We start from the raw sequence: 17,094 nt of genomic DNA on the forward strand, positions 1-17,094 counted from the left end.
CATCTCACCAGTTTTCTTTCATGTAATGAGCATGGCTACACAAGATGAAATGAAAACACTGCAAGACTGAAATTAATGACTTCGGGTGAAATGAGGAGAAGTTTCTCATTTGTAGGGAAGAAAGCCTGTTCTCTCAGGAAGAGAAAATGATTCTTCTCCACGTTGTTACCCTCCAGCTCTCCCAGTGTAAAGTCACCTTGGGGGGTTCTGTTGTAGCGTGACTGCAGTGGGTCAGTGGGTGAAGGAGGAGCCATGTCTCTTGAGGTGCTGCTCCACAACCAGGGGATGAGAAAAAGCAGAATAAAGTAACAGCCCTGAGATGGTAACAAGCTCCCACCACATTGTGCAATCTCTCTTTCCTGGTGGTTCACCAGTAGCTCTTGTAGGGCTTTTTGCCAGAGCTCAGTTCTACACGTGAGAAAGCATTGGGCATAATCACATACGTCTTAGCAGATCCCTTGCCTTCCTTGGATTGCAGGCTGAACCTCAGTCTTCATTTATGGATAATCAAATTGGCCCAGCATGGCACATAAAAGATCAGGAGCCTTCTGAGCACAGAAAATCCCACTGAGTTGTCTACTCCCTTGCGAAGAAGAGCCCTGGAGAAATTTGTATGTCCTTCTTACCACTTTGTTTAAAGATTCCAGCGTTGAACATTTCATGCACCTTTTTGCAGGGAAGCTTTGTTCTTAGCTGATCTTTAGAAACAACAATTTCAGATAAAAGCTCCAGTATGTGCAGTATGTGCATGTGGAAATGAATACAGGTAGAGTATGAAGACAATACCTTTTAAGATAAAAACCCCCACCCTATCTGAAACAGAAGAAAAACCCAGCAATAAAGCTATTCACTTTGTGAAACAGATTTTGTGAGGAAAAATAATGATCTATGTTGAACCACACACAAAAACTTATTTGCAACAATAAACCACATAGGTAGGTGGAGAGTTACCTTGCTGCTAATTTTCATCTTTTCTAACAGAGAATTTGGTTGTGGTTGACTGGTTTAGTGAGCTGTAGCGAGCAATTTCCAGCCGTAGATCAGTTTTCACCCACAGGATCCTCCTGTGTTTGATCTGCCAAGGACAGGAGCCGCTTTGTTAGCTGTGATGATGTGACAAGCCATGACTCTAAAACATATTTATTTATTGGCCTTGACAAAGATATAAGCTGGGTTTCCCAGGATTAAAAAAAAAATAGTAGTCTGGGGACAAGTGGGAAATTAGGATGGACACTCACTGTTGCCAGATTACACCGTACTTTTTAACAGACAGGGTTTGGCACATGCTTGTCTCAAATCTTTCTGACTGAGGACAGACACAGCACAGACCTAATCCAGGATGTTCGTGCCTGTGGCGCATTGGAAACCCTTCCTGTTCATGGACGCACTGTGGGCATGTTATAAAGGCAGACTGGACTATGTGTGGATCTTTCTCTTCTTTTACTGGTTCATTAAAAAAACCAGAAAAATATGAAAAAAGAGGGAAGTTTTTCATTTTGCTTTTCCATATAATGTTTGTTAGTGAATACATTCTGAGTGTTTCAGTTACAGTTGATTCTAGTGCCTGGTGCCAATATAACAGCTTAAGATTGTTTGCTTAATTCCTGAATGTGTGCATTGTTTGTAGCAAACATTTTTCATTTACATGTTTGTCCTGCCTCTCTTCAGATCTCCCATTGGATTCAGAATATAAGCCAGGACAGGCAGTTTTTCTGCCATTCTCTTTGCAGATGTCTCTCAAAGATCAGGAGCATAAAGTGCCCCTACACTGGGTACAAAAGGGTTGATGAATTCCCCAGCATGCATGAATGTTGTACGCTGATAGAGAGTGCTCAACACATAACAGAACAGCTTACAGAAGCAGGGTGTGTAATTTTTAATAACTGGGATAAAACCCCTCAGTGACATCTTTAAAATATAAATGCTTTTTCTTGTTTCTTTTATTTCTCCCCCCTTCGCTTATTTTGCCTTTTCATCTCTTCTCCTTTCAGTTCCATTAAGCTTCATTGTACAATAATGTATCACAGTGGACTTTTTTCAATTACGTTTTTGATTTTTTCCTCCTTGTTACTATAAAACTCCAGATGTTTTGAGACTTCATGGTTCTCTGGATATTTTTTCCTTTATTTTAATCTTCTTTTGTAACATGCCACACATGTGGTATTTTGGCCTTTTAAGATGCTACACTATGCTAATCAGCCATAAGTTTCGGGGTGGGTTTTTTTTTCCTTTTGTAGTGACTTTTTTTTCTTCTTGCTGTTGTCCTCTCCTTAATTCTTCTCCCCCCCCCAACTGGTTAGTCTACATAAACTATAATGGATTCTCCCTGTGTCCTGGGGCTGCATTCATTATCTTAAGCAAATTAATTCTTCACTCCTAAATTGCAAACTCTTACACCTCCAAGTAAATTATAAGCACCTATTCCATCTTGCATGTCAGTGAGGTGCAGTCTGTATAGAACTGTTTTCAGTGTAACTTGCCTCCCAGACCAAAAGCACAGACTGTTAATTAAAAATGTGACTGAAATGTGGACCAGAATGCAAAGACGTAGGCAAGAGCGTAGGACAGAATTACAGTGATGTTTCAGCTGAGATAGGTGTAAATACGCAAACTGGAACTGAAATGTTTCCTGGGAGAGTGAGGTAAGACAACGACTTACTGGTCCAGAGGAACAAGTTTTTGAAGTATGTGTAGTAACCTATACTTTTTGTTAAAAAAAATTAAAAAGAACTGGAGGGAAGCATTTTAATTTTATTTGTGTTTTTTTTGCTGGCACAGCTGGGGAGGGTTTTTAATTGATTTTCTTCAATCTTCATTTTGTCCCCAAAACAAGCAGATCTGGCTTTAGATACTGGAGCAGCAAATCTTGGATTGTGTGTTGTCCTTTAATTTCAAATAGCTTGCAAGCTATTCAGAAAATCCCAAATAAATAATAATTTCCCAATTACATGTGAGGAAATAAAGGGACTGACATGTAGATTTCAGGAGGGGTGTTGTCTTTGCTTACTACATGACCATATGAATTTTACATTTTGTTTTTTACAATGTTGCTCCATGCAATGTTATTTTTGCCTGCAAGCCATAATACTGCATTCAGTCCAGCTGTAATGAGGTTTCAGAAAATTGTTTGGTTTCCAAATGACATATTTAGTAAAACCTTATGGCAAAATTTGTGGCTGTCATGCTGCCGATAGTAAGATATCCCAAACTTTCCTGCTTCATTGTTGTATTTTGCAGCAAATAAATGCAAGTACCCCTGTTCTGACAAATGTTGATGCTTCTACTTGATTAAACAAGGATTGCTAAAAAGAATTTTAAGACTAACAGTGAGGACTTGTGAAAATGATAGGATGCTCTGATAGTTTCCCGGATATTTTGGGGGTTGCTGGAAAATGTATGGAAAGCTCTGTTTGCTCACTGAAGTGGTAACTGAAGTGCCTGACCTACTGGTATTAGAAGAAATAAATGTATGACTATTTCAGTGCTTTGAACAACATTTAGCCCTTTGTTGGACAGATGATAATTTACAATTACGTGAGCAAGACTTTTGAGAGTGAAAACATGCCAGTGCCACTTAGAGCCAGGCTAAGGCTCAAGGCCTGTCCTGCCGAGCTGGTCCTCTGCACTCGGTATGACAGCAGACCTTGAGTGATGATGGGCAGAGCTCACGTGTAATGCCCGCTATACTCAGGAACAACTATCTTGAAAAAGACAAAGCCCTGAAGTCAAGTCTAGGCTGCCTCTGTAGCCGGGGAGAGGGCCAGGCACCTGCCAAGCAGGATGCATCCCGCTGAGCTCTCCTAGCTGCCGACCTCATGCTGGGCTGACCTGCCATCCGCTAGGACTCGGGGAGCTCAAACAAGGAGGACGTTCATTTTTTAGACAGTGCAGTGAGAGTGGAGGAATCCCATCTCAGGGGATGTTGGCAGGCAGGTGGTTGGATTTTGCAGTCAGAGTAGTCTGTTTGTGTGTGGAAATTACCTCGTATGCAGAATCAGACCTGGTTGCTCTTGAAAGCCTCATGACTTAAATGAGTCTGTTGTTACACCTTTAGTGGGCCAGGTCTGCATTCCTCGCACACCCATAACTCCTGGTACTGCCAGAGGGGGGGTTCAGGAATGCAGACTTAGGGGCTTATAAAATTCATAAAATTGAAATAAAAGAGACAACCCAAAGTCTTGTTTAATTCAGTGACATACGCAGATCAAACACCTCCTCCAGGATTTTCAGTGTATTAGCATTTCCCAGTTTCATGTTAATTAGGAAACATGCAAACTGTCTAACAGCATAAAGAAAAATGGACTGCTGGTGTACAGCGTGTTGCTAACAAATGGTAGCTGCATTTGTACTGTGGCTTACTTTTCTAGATTTTTTTCTTTTTCCTGTTCTGAACCTTTTTACCTTTTCTTCTTGTACTCACCAGCAACTGTACAATAGTCTGGCTAAAGCCTTAAATGCTTTTTTATAATAGAAATAAAACAAGTACAAGCAATTTTTCCCAGGACTCATAATTAATATCATGTAGAAGTGTCACTTTGCAAACAAATTATTCAGACTTTAAAAAAAACCCAAACCCATAGAAATGGGCAGGTCCTTTTTCTGTTACAGGTACCTTTCATTCTTTTGTTACCACAACAGAAAAAAAGCAGCTTCTAACAATTTAAATCTGTAAATATAAGTCTGGCTATATGAACGAGGATTCTTTAGGAAGTTGAGCGCTCAGTCCTATGGGTTGCTTTTTGTGTCCACAAATAGTTCTGTTGAGTTTAATAAAACGCCTTGCATGAGTCCTGTTAGTCATGCGCAAGTATTTGCAGGATCAGGGCTTTACACTGTAGCTACAATAGAGAATTAAAAACTAATCCGATCAGGAGTTAGCTAGGAAAAACAAAGCACCAAATCAGACATTTTGGTTCTGTGTTGGGTAGGACAACTCATGTGCTTAAGCTACTGACATTCATAACAGTTTGGAGCCTTGTATGCTTCCTGCCATGTCCCCAACATTAGACTCAGTGTGCTATAAAACACAGATGCTATTTAAGAGCAGTGTGATTATTTCCTCCCCTCCAGAAAGGATACATATCCGTACAGGATCCTTTTTCTCCTAACATGTTTTTCAATAAAATGTTAGCGATTTTGTAATCAGTTGGGAAGAAAGAACATTTCACAATGTTCATAAGGCTTGTAGATGTTTTGACCAGACATAAGATTTCCTATTGATAGTATTAAATGCTTTGGAATGAAATGTTTTGGGTTTTCCATCTGTAGGCTGTCTGAGATGTCAGCAGCCAATATGACCTGCTCTTTCCCTTTTAGGTCTATAAATAAAAGGCAGCTTGTTTAACTGATCTTGCAGCAGAGAGCAGAGGTGTATATTAATGAGCTTTCTCTAATGGCACACTGGACCTATTTAGCACTACAACTGTGAAGGCTTCTCTTTTTCAGTCATAACTCATTTCCTAAGAAAATGTCAGTTATTGCTTCACCTTATGGTCTGAGCTGTTTAGTTTATAGTTTATTTCTTCTGATCTGTACCACTGACAGATATTCTAGACATGACTGTGATTAAATATGCTTATGAAAATGGCAAACATTTGATAATATAAACTCTCATGAGAATATGCTGTTATTTCTGCACGGCAACATTCTCAGGTGCATTCAGAGTATAATGTGGAAGCAAAGAAAAAGCATTTTAAGCAATTACAGTTGTTGAAGTGTTTTGTTAGGAAGTTGTGATGTATTCAGATCACTGTGAGATAATGTAGTGTTTTCATAAATGTGCCTTTCAAATGCATGGTATTGCTGCAGTTACACTCCGGTGAGATTTTAGTGTAAAATAAAGATAACACGTGTATTTCCATATGGTAGTCAACTAATTTAGTCCCATAAATTTCCACAACATAGTTTTTCCTGGTAGAAGCGCTATTCTAAAAGCGGCAGTAGTTATAAAATCCAATAATTGCATCATGCTATTTACTGTAATCATGTGGCATTGTTTTGTGTCTGCGCTCAAATCTGTGTAGCATAGCAGTGTCTGAAGCACACATTAACAATCTCACAATAAATAATTGTAATATAATTATTATTTTTATGATGAACTTGTTTAAGAGCTCTGTTGACATTTACAGACTTTGAGGATCATGCAGCGTTTGTTAGAGTTATCCCAGGCATCAAACGTCAACAAAATGTTTAAGATTGTAGGATTAAGCAGTGACACATTGGGACCAGATGTCTGGGAGATACTATAAGTAGCCTTCTCAATTGATCAAATAGCTCTTACCATCCTATAGCCCTTTTGAAATTGAACATTTGTTCTTTGTAGTTGAAGCTGAGACACTTGTGGGATTGATGGGTCTTTCTGGAGGTTATTTGAAAAGGAGAATGAGCACCCCGTTTCTCCACAAGTACTTTTATTTAGTGTATATATAAATAGAAATGCACTCCAAGCAGCAAGTGTAGGTGGAAGGGTTAAAAGTGTTGGTGAGTAGCCATGAAGCCCAAGCATTACCTTGCAAAGTCATCCTAACACAGTCTCTCAGCAATCCAGTTTAAGTTATCTTGTCCTTGTACAATCTGTACAAGGGAGACAATTCCACTTTAGGGAGGCAATGCTGTTTCCTCATGTGGACTTGTAGGGAAAAACTGCAAGGGACACAGGCAGCAGATCCAGCAAGAAGTAACAGAGTTGGAATAGGTTTTCCTGGAGTCATTCAAAGTAAAGACCTTTCTGCCGCTCTGGGTGGATTCTCCCAACCCCATGCTTCTCAGCGCTTTGTACCACCTCCTTTCCTCCTTCCCTCTCAGGCCTTTCACCTTCACCTTTATATCTCACCTTCCCCCCTTCTCATCACTTCCCAGCAAAGTTCTTGACTTTTCCATTGGTTTTTTTCCTGTTTAGCCAACCCTGCCTCCTTGAAGATAGGAGCCTTGGCACCGTATCATTCTCTTTGCCAGTGCATTCTTCCACCTTACATGTTTAGACTGAATTAATCACAGCATTGTAACTGTCCCACTATCTGTTATCTAACTTAATAGAGCTCGATAATATAAATAATATAAATTAGGGAATAGTATAAATAAGAAGAGCCTTTAAAGTCCAGGCATCAGTGGTATTGGAGGAACTTTACTGCTGAAAGCATTAGACCTTTGGATTATATGTTAGTACCAAAAAAAGGCTGTTGACCACAGTAAAAAGATAATAAGTCCGTATTTGTTTGAGTCTTGGTGCTTACATTGTAGCTCTGAGCATTTATGGTAGGGCCTGTTCCTTCTCTTCCTAAAGTCTCGATCCAGCAACTCTTAAACATATGTGCTTTCATGTGTTTTAAATTAAGCTTATGTTTAGATGTTTTAGGACATTTGCCATTGGAATTTTTGCTACTGACATCAATGAGAATGGAGCTGGACCTTTAATTAGTTTGGATTATTCTGCATACTTTCCTACTTTGCATTAGGCTGTAGATATGAAGCTGAAGACTGGTAATCCATTAGAAAGAACATTCTGATGGTCAAGATCCTTCTCCCTAAACTGGAGAGATACGGATTTGGTGGGTGGACTATTCAGTGGATGAGGAACTGGTTGGATGCTCGTATCCAGAGGGTAGTGGTCAATAGCTTAATGTCCAGCTGGAGGCTGGTGACAACTGGTGTCCCTCAGGGGTCTGTACTGGGACCAGTACTGTTTAGTATCTTCATCAGTGGCACAGACAGTGGGATCGAGTGCACCCTCAGCAAGTTCGTAGACGACACCAAGCTGAGTGATGCAGCTGACACACGCCTCAGGGACCTAGACAAGCTCCAGAAGTGGGCCCGTGTGAACCTCATAATGATCAAGAAGGCCAAGTCCAGGGTCCTGCACCTGGTTAGAGTCAACCCCTAATATCAGTACAGGCTGGGAGATGAAGGGACTGAGAGCAGCCCTGCCGAGAAGGGCTTGGGGGTACTGGTGGATGAAAAGCTGGATGAGCAATGTGTGCTCGCAGCCCAGAAGGCCAATTGTATCCCGGGCTGCATCAAAAGCAGCGTGGCCAGCAGGGCGAGGGAGATGATTCTGCCCCTCTGCTCCGCTCTGGCCAGACTCCACCTGGAGCGCTGCATCCAGTCTGGAGCACTCAGCACAGGAAACACACTGACCTGTTGGAGCAGGCCCAGAGGAGGCCACAAAAATGATCAGGGGGCCACAGTACTTCTCCTGTGAGGAAAGGCTGGGAGAGTTCAGCCTGGAGAAAAGAAGACTCTGGCAAGACCTTATTGCAGCCTTTGAGTACATGAAGGGGGCTTATAAGAACGATGGGGTCAAACCTTTTATCAGGGTCTATAATGATAGGACAAGGGGTCATGGTTTTAAACTAAAAAAGGGCGGATTCAGACTAGATATAAGGAGAAAATTTTTTACTGTGAGGGTGGTGAAACACTGGCAGGGGTTGCCCAGAGAGGTGGTAGATGTTCCAACCTTGGAAACATTCAAGGTCAGGGGATGGGGCTCTGAGCAACCTGATCTAGTTGAAGATGTCCCCGCTCACTGCGGGGGGTTGGATTAGATGGCCTTAAAGGTCCCTTCCAACCCAAACTGTTCTATGATTCTATAACTCTGTGATCCTCCATTTGTGCCTGAATGGCTGTGAAATTACTTCTGTGACCTAGCAGATCTTCAGACCTGAGACAACATGGAGACAAGAAGGATCTTGTGGAGTGTCACTGTAGTGATTCTGGTGCCAGCAGGGTACAAAGTGTCCTGAAGACCCAATAACAAGGAATATTTATCATGTCCTTCTGGGCTGGGTTTTTTGATGCCTGTATGTGAGAACCAGAAACTCCTTTACAGAGGGGAGTGGAGCATGTAAAAAGGGCTCGTGACAGAGTCAGGAGAGAGTCTGCTCAGGTAGGCGGGACGGAATGGGAGCTATGAAGGGGATAGCATGAACAACTGAAGGGAAAAGCTTGGTCTTCCTGCTAATGTGGGATTTAGGTGAATGAAGTTGCAGAGCTGAACTGCAAAATAATTTTGTAGACTCTGGGTCTGATTCTCACCCTACCTTGTGGTTATATATTGGTAATTAAAACTGAGGAGAGATGGTCTGTTGCACTGAAAATGAGAAGGATAATAGTTTGAAGGGGATGATGTGACATTTTGGACACAACATTAATCAAAGGAGACCAAAGAAAGGTAGGGAGAGGAGAAGAGAGGAGAGCAAGCAGGGGAACAGAGAAGAAACAAGTGGTCTTTAGGAGCTCAGAACATTCACTCCATTTGCCAGAGACTGGCTTTATGGAATGTCTTATGAGAAGTAGGGATTTGCCAAACTGCTTTATTTTTCATGGACTTCAGCATATTTGCACATTTTAGATTGCTTCGTTCTGAATTCTTGCCAGATTTTTAGTGATGATCAAGAAGAAAGTTTGCTTATTTTTAAGCCTTGGTGGCTTGATCACTTCCAAAACTTCCCTGCCTCCCTGCACCAGCTCAAGCGCTCAGAGGGGAGTCAAACAAATGGCCAAACAAACTTCTGAAGACATAGACTGCATGTCTCCAGGTCACTCTGTGGATCTATCACAATAGTTGTGATGGGGAAAGAGGGAAATATATACATATCAGATAGTTGTCTGCACACATAGACCCAAATATGCCATTCAGACAGATCAAATATCTGCCCAGGCAGTAAAATGTTTAGGGCAGTAAAAGCCATAGTGATCTTTTCATGTGTGAGTGAGTGAGAAAGGCAGAAATTTGCAGTCTGCCAGGAAACCCCCTGTATGTCGGAGTGCGATGGTGTGTTTAATTTGTAGTGCGCAGAGCTGATCTGCATCCGCAGACGGAACATAGCCTGCAGAATGAAGTGCTAGCTGGAGAATCCAGATCACTTTGTTCACTGCGTTGAAGTACTTAAAACACACTTGTCTGAGCAGGATGTGATGCACCTTTTCCCATCAGTAGTTTTAATTGCCTTTGTCAGGCACCAGATCAGGTTTACAGCATTTTCTAGGCTCCATCTGCATCTGCTCTCCCTTCCCATCCCTCTGCCTGCAACGCTGGATGCAACAGCTGAGTCAGAAGGTTGTTACACATACACCAATGTATATAAGAGGTATATGTGTAACAAATAGAATGTGTCAGGGATTGGCAAGAGGTAATTTCTGTGATGCCATCTGAGAAACCACAGCTAGAGAATGGAAAGCTGCTGAACAAAATCTTGACTCAGCAGAAGGAGGTGACAGAGCATTCGCTAATTTTGTGAGGGCCAGGATTTCACTTCTTACATACAAGAATCATGCAAAAAAATCCGGCTTCCAGAAGTAGTGGTTTGAAGATACAACTACCTTCTTTCAGAGTCGTGGTTAGTGTTGATATGAAGGTGAATTGGGTTGTGTTTCTCAAATACATTTTTGAGATCTTGAATCATAAAGGAGTCAGATTTTTATCTGTATAGAGACACCAGAAGACCTGCAGTGCCATGAGGCTGCAATGTAGAGTGGGCAAAGCGTATGCATACTGTGAGTATGTGTGCATGTAGGTATTTGTATAGTGTATAGTGAGTGCATTTTAGGGGTTTGCTAGTGCATGAATTTGCACAGGCATGTGTTTGTGCTCACCTGAGTTTGCTCCCTAAGCCCGTCCTAGAGACAGTACCTCCACTGCAGTCGCCTGTTGTCTGTAACACTGAAACTTATCAGTGAGCAATACGAAACACCTTTCCCTTGGCCTAGTAGCTGGAAATTTCATTTATTTATTTATTTATTCCAATTTAACTTGAAACAGTGACTTGTGTTATGAATGCTATGCAGCATTTTATTACTGAGTTCCCTAATGAAACGGGTGCTTAACAAATCAGAATTGCTCAGGTTACTGGCTGTATAAATGCTGAGAACAGATCTGAATGATACGGCTAGTAAAGAAAAGGGTGCAGAATAACAGCAGAGTTCCTTTGGATTGATCTTCAAATGGATCAGGTCTTCTTGTAATAGTCTGTGCTCATCTGCTGCGGTGTATAGTATTTCAGACATCTGAAACCAGGTTCTAACCCGCCACAAATAGCTTCTCTTGCTCTCCGTCTGTAGTAGCTAATTGTTATTGCCCACAGTGGTTCCTGTGCCAATTAACATCTTAAGAGAACTCATCAGAACACTTGTTCTTTAGATTTTCTGTTCTGACACCATGTCTTTTAAGCATTTAGTACTTCAGACAGAACATGTGAGATATTTATAACCCTTGTATTATTATTGAGCTACACACCATGTCTTCAGTGACAGATTAAATGAACAGCACAAAATGTTGTGTTTCATCCATAAATTTCAACAGATGTTTGAATGTTGGTTGATTTATTGCATGTCCAACTTGGATCTTACACTGTTCTCATTGTGGCTGTACATGGTTTATTTAATAGTACTTTACAACAATTTTTTATGACATTTTTCAGTTTGAAGGTTGCAACAAGGCATTTTCTAGGCTTGAGAACCTTAAGATTCACCTCCGGAGTCATACTGGGGAGAAGCCATACCTGTGTCAGCATCCTGGCTGCCAGAAAGCTTTCAGCAACTCCAGTGACCGGGCAAAGCATCAGCGAACACACCTGGATACCGTAAGCATGATTTCATACTGAGAGTGGCACTGAGTTTTCCAATGGTCCTTGTACACAATCAGTTCTGCAACTGGAGGGTGACTTTTTCTTTTCATAAAAAAAAGCCTTGGAAAACTCAGCTATAAGAAACTGTACTTCTGTTTTGAATTGTATGTGCTTTGAGAAATGAAAAAATCTTGATCACAGAAAAGCCAATTCATCTGTCTCACTCATGCTGAGGAATAAGTTGCTCAGGAGCAAGTTACTCAGCAAACTCTCCCATTGTTCTTCTTCCAGTAAAAGGAGGCAGTAGTAGAATAAGGTACAGTGTGAGTGAATGCTGAGTCATTGCTGCTGTACTAAATGTGTGTCATTGTCCTGCTTCCGGTCCTGTGTTGCTTCAGTAGCGTCTGTTCTGAATGCAGTTCAGACGTCTCAGTGGAAGGTAAATGCATCTCAGTTTTGGGTGTAATTTTGTAAAGGTAAAATGCTTCTATTTCATAACTATATGAAATTTGTTAAGTGCCCACTATCAGAATTAACTGTAAGAAACAAATTCTTTCCTTATGTACAGTTGGTAGATTCTGGCTTAACTGTACAAGTCTTCTCACTTGCCTTGCAGAGAAGATGGGAGCCTGTCTCGTGTCTTTGGCTCCAATAAAATTAAATCACCCTATTATGGGGAAGGAAAGTAAGTACACAACTTTGCAGACCAGTTAAGTCCTCAGCATAAAGCTTCTAAAGAATAGCAGGCAGACTTGTTCCTTTGTCTTTTTCAAAGAAGTGAATGTATGGTTTAACGTTTGGCCAAGTGTTTATGGGGCAGAACTTTTGAGTTTAATTGATATTTACTTTTTAAGCAGTTACACATTTCAGACAGTGCAGCATTAAGGAATGTCTAATGTACATTATGCCTTGCAAAAACAAACAAGTAAGAGAAGCGAGTCAGTCACATTTTCCAAACCAAAGCACACTTACAATAACAATGTTTTATTTATTTGAGAGTCAACCTGAGATATTTGAATTTGTAATTAGTTAAAAAATGCGTCTCTTTTGAAAGTGGATATACTAAACTGGGTGCACAGTTTTGAAATTTAACTGCTTGACTCTAATAGATATATATTTTGTATTAGCGAAAGGCACAAATGGCATCCCGTTTATAGTTTTGGAGGAGAATTCAAATGGTTACTCAAATAAGTAGAAATTCTTATATGTGTTGATCTGTGCATTATTGAAGACAAATCTCTTAACTTTCTATTTTCTTTTCCTTTCCCTTTATCTCTGTCTTTATTGTCTGAAATGCTCATAAATCAGGAAAAAGGTACAGTACTCATTTTCTAACTTTCTTAAGTGTCTAAAAATAACCTCCATGCTATTCTGTTGCAGGTTCTTTAAAAATGTTTCTGTAGTCCTACAACATAGTAACTAACTTCCACTTATCTGGTTTAATTGAAGTTCTGTGGTTTAGCTTACTGTATGGTGTGCTTACGTGAATGTGAAAAGGAACAGAGCTGCAGGATGGTGCTACTGTGCAGACTGCACGTTGTGTTAGCTCAGTGGACAGAGTAACTGCCTGGAATGTCAAAGCAAACAGCCACAAACCTTTTCAAGGGCAGTCAGATTTTCGTCTAGTTTCCCTGTCACCAAGTTGAATGATTCTATCACTAATTTGAATGACATCAAGGATGTGAAAAATACTCTGCTAGTTTTTCTGCTAAGGGATTTGTTAAAGTTTTCCATACTTTTTCCTCAGGTGTCAGTTCTCTGTGTTCCAGACACTCTCAATAAATCTGCTCTGCCCTGTAACTTTCTGGGTAGGTGCGGTGTTAGCCTGTAAGGTCATGGATTGGTGAATGATTTTATTATTCCTTCAGAAATTTCCTGCTGGCTGGACAGAGCAGCAATACTTATCCTCTGGAGGTACTTACAAAGAAAAGGGGTTTATATAGACTGCTTATTCCTTATTGAGTGCATTTGGAATTGGTTTTAAAGCTGCTCAATGTAGGTCACTCCATCATTTATCTTCTCCAAAAGGAGAATCTGCAAATCATTTCAGAGACTTACTAGTGTATGCTAGTTTGATCGAATCTCTACTAAATCATCTGGAAGTAGATCCTTCTCCTGGGTAGACGCAGAACAAAGGGAACGTGTCTGTCCCTGTGGTAAAAAGGGCATGTCATCACTCCTCCAGGAGCACAGCAACTTGTTTAAAGGACCTCTCAGTCACTTCCCCCAAAACTGGTGGGTTTTTTTCCATTTTGTGCATAGTCTTTCTGAAACCAAGTTGGGGATTAAAGAATGTGGCACTGAGGTCACAACAAACCAGTTTTCTACTTTGGTAAGACTCCAAAAGGACTTGCTAGTCCAAGTGAGAAGGCTAAGGTAATGTTGACAGATGAGGCAAGAAAACAGAAAAAAATAATGTTCCACTTGACTTTAAAACTTTGTGAGCTTTGACAGGCAGCGCTATTTCGCTATCACTGAAGTCGACGGCTACTTAATAACAAGCACCAGAGCCCCTTCGCTGCAGTTGGTAATTGCACATTCATTTGGTGGCTGTACTGTAACACAGGGATAGTGTTTCATTTGTTGGGAGTTAGGCATAACTAAGAGAAGAACTTGATGAGGCTTTCAGTCATTGGGACTCCAGAATCAGCGGTTAAACTGGAGCATCCTTTTTTTATTTTTAATTTTATTTTCCTATGAGAAGAGAGCACTGGAACTGCCTGCCTAGAATCAGATGGTTTTCCCAGGAGATAGTGCTCAAACTGTGCTACATAAAAGTGGCAAGCTCTGCCACATGCCAGAATCAGCTGGAAAGTCTTCCCGACAAAATCAACAATAGTGGATTTTTCTTTCTGTATTGATTTGCTCAGATGTTAATGTTTGATGCAGGTTGTTTGGTTAGGAGTTATAAAAAGAAAGACGTTGCTGCTGTTATTCAAAAGAGGGGTGAGGTATGAAGGAAACCAAATGTGTGCTATGCCACAGGTTTTGCTCTGCTGCATATGGAGCTGTTGTAAAAACTTCGTAAATCAGAACTCAAAACCAGAGCTACTATATTTTTAACTATACTGGGTGATCTCATGATCATTTTGTCTACTGTAAAATCTAGAAAAAAAAGTAATGCTCTCAAACCCCATCCAGTTACATCTCTAGCATTTAACTCAGCCCAGTAATCTATATCCAGCATGCCGGAGTATAGATGTGTCAAGTGCTCTCGGTGCTTGCACGGAGCGCAAAACCAGAGCTATCAATGTGGTTCTTCTGTTTGCATCAGGTCTGGTTGCGTACACAGAGGAGACAGAGCAAATGTGGAAACAGCAAACAGAGCAAACAGCACAGGCTTAACACTGCGTTTCACAGAAACTGCCATCCTTCGGCGCTCTGTGTGCTGATCGTAGGGATGCAGAGGAATATGAAATCTTTTCCCTTTCCTCACATTTACAGAAACCCTATGCCTGTCAGATTCCTGGCTGCTCCAAACGCTACACTGACCCCAGCTCTCTGCGCAAACATGTGAAAGCTCATTCAGCCAAAGAACAACAGGTGCGTAAGAAGGTAAGACCCACTAGTCATCTCCAGATCTCCTTGATACAGTTATTTTGAATTTACCTTTAGTTTATATATTTTCAAATCAGAGTTATTCTACAATATCACTAGAAGAAAACAAGTTGAGCTAATTTTCCTGTTGTTTTTTAATCACTATTGTTAACCAGTCCATCTTACACTTAGCACTTTCAAGGCTACCACCCTGGTTTTGGTTTGCCCCCCACTTTCTCTCCAAGCATTTCTTCCCTGTTCATCTTTCATACGCAAGCCCAAATTCTGCTGTCATTCACATAAACTGGCCATGCATTGAGTCTCTGCAATCAGCTAGTAAGTACATGTTGGCAGATCATCTAAAACACAAATGGAACTAAACCAAGATACTATGGAAATGTCGGGAAAGGAGCACTTGTAATAGTTGAGAATGAACCCCCCACACACTTTTCCCACCACATCTGTATTTAAAATGCATTTATAAATCATTCCAAACCCAGACTGGTAGTTATGTTTTCACTAGTATTAGATTCAAATAAGTATTTTGGTTTCTGTGGGCAAAATCCTGAACTTATTATTAAATGGGGATGCTCACGGACACCAGCCCAGGATCAGACACTTAATTATTACACATTTGTACACACAGTTTGTAAATAGATGATTGGGACCCCACAGAGCTGGTCTGTGACAGAACAGACCATGAGCATACTTCAAGCCCAGGAGTGGAAAGGAATGCAAGCCTTAGTGCACACTTACAGTTAGTTCAATAAGCAGCAATGATGTCTTCCCCCAGCTGCCTCGCCACTACCAAGAGCATCACAGATGAGACAGCAAAGCATGTTTAAAGGATGGAGGACAGAGCAGAAATGACAGCCTGGCAAGATAGAGCTAGGGAGCAGCTAGTTTGAAAAAATGTCAAAGGTTGGAACCAAAGTACCAGAGAGCAAAGAGAGGAACATGTGGAGAGAAGAAACAATAAGAGAACACAGGTGATCTTAGTTGCAGAACTTGGCATGAGCCATGGAGGAGTAAGAAGGATGTCAAAAAGGCCTAAATATCCTGCTGGAATACAACTGTGATAAGTTCATACTGATTTGTCCAGCCATACCCTCTGTCTTACACTCCTTCCCCCCTGCTGCCCCTCTTCTACAATTTTCACTTGGCTAGATTCATCAGTCTGAACTTATAGTCCACTTTCCTAGGACAGCTGTCTGTCCCCCACTTCTTCCTGTAACCTTCCTCTGTGTCAGGTGCATGCAGTCTGAGTAACAGTTCCTACAATATCAGTGTTCAGAATTGTGCACGTTATTTCAAATAGTCAGTCAAGAAACACCCATTACATGCTGAGCTTTGTGCCGTGGAGTAATATTCATGCCTAGCACTCATCCAATGCCCGCACCCGTCCAGTCTGCTGCTTCTCCATATATTGGGTCCAGTCAGAACTTCTCTTTAGCTTGGTAGAGCTGGAAAGGACTGCCTAGTTTTCAAGCCCAATTTTGTATTATCTGGCCATGTGGTTTCACTGCAGCTCTCTATTTTAGAACGTTCCACAGGGTGTGCTGTGCACACACCTCCCACAGCACAGGTCACAAAATTCCCAACGCTTCCCTAGAGCAACCTTTAGATCTTCATGAGAGTAAGAATCAGAAAGCCATAGCAGTAATTGGCCACAGAAAAAAGATTGACTGTGGCACCAAGTTATTTTGCAATAGCAAGTTCTTTGTGACAGGAAGATTTTGTTACGGGAACTTCTCAGCTGATTGTGGAAAGTGGCCATGCTCCCTATGCCAAAGGAGAGAAGCTCCCCATCTTTGCTTCCTGTGGTTGCTGATGTACTTCTTGGGGGAAGAAAGAGGGAATTATTTCCTAATACTGAACATGGGTATCATTTGTTCAGCTTGTATACTGCGCTGAATGCATTAATGTGTTAACATCCTTTACATCTGGACAAAGGAACAGTCCCCACTGTTATACCGTCACCTGCTGAGGCCTATTT

General features: G+C 41.1%; 1 protein-coding gene across 2 annotated transcripts in view; it reads left to right on the forward strand.

The window, feature by feature from the left end:
- The window catches only part of GLIS1 (GLIS family zinc finger 1), a 113,443-nt gene that overhangs the window by 59,099 nt on the left and 37,250 nt on the right, over positions 1-17,094 (forward strand). For both annotated transcript variants that reach the window (XM_037404837.1, XM_037404838.1), the window contains exons 3-4: positions 11,415-11,576; positions 15,006-15,116. In XM_037404837.1, the coding sequence (XP_037260734.1) occupies positions 11,415-11,576; positions 15,006-15,116 (273 nt within the window). The remainder of the gene's footprint in view (positions 1-11,414; positions 11,577-15,005; positions 15,117-17,094) is intronic.

This window comes from Falco rusticolus, chromosome 11 (assembly GCF_015220075.1).
Source record: "Falco rusticolus isolate bFalRus1 chromosome 11, bFalRus1.pri, whole genome shotgun sequence".
NCBI lineage: Eukaryota > Metazoa > Chordata > Aves > Falconiformes > Falconidae > Falco > Falco rusticolus.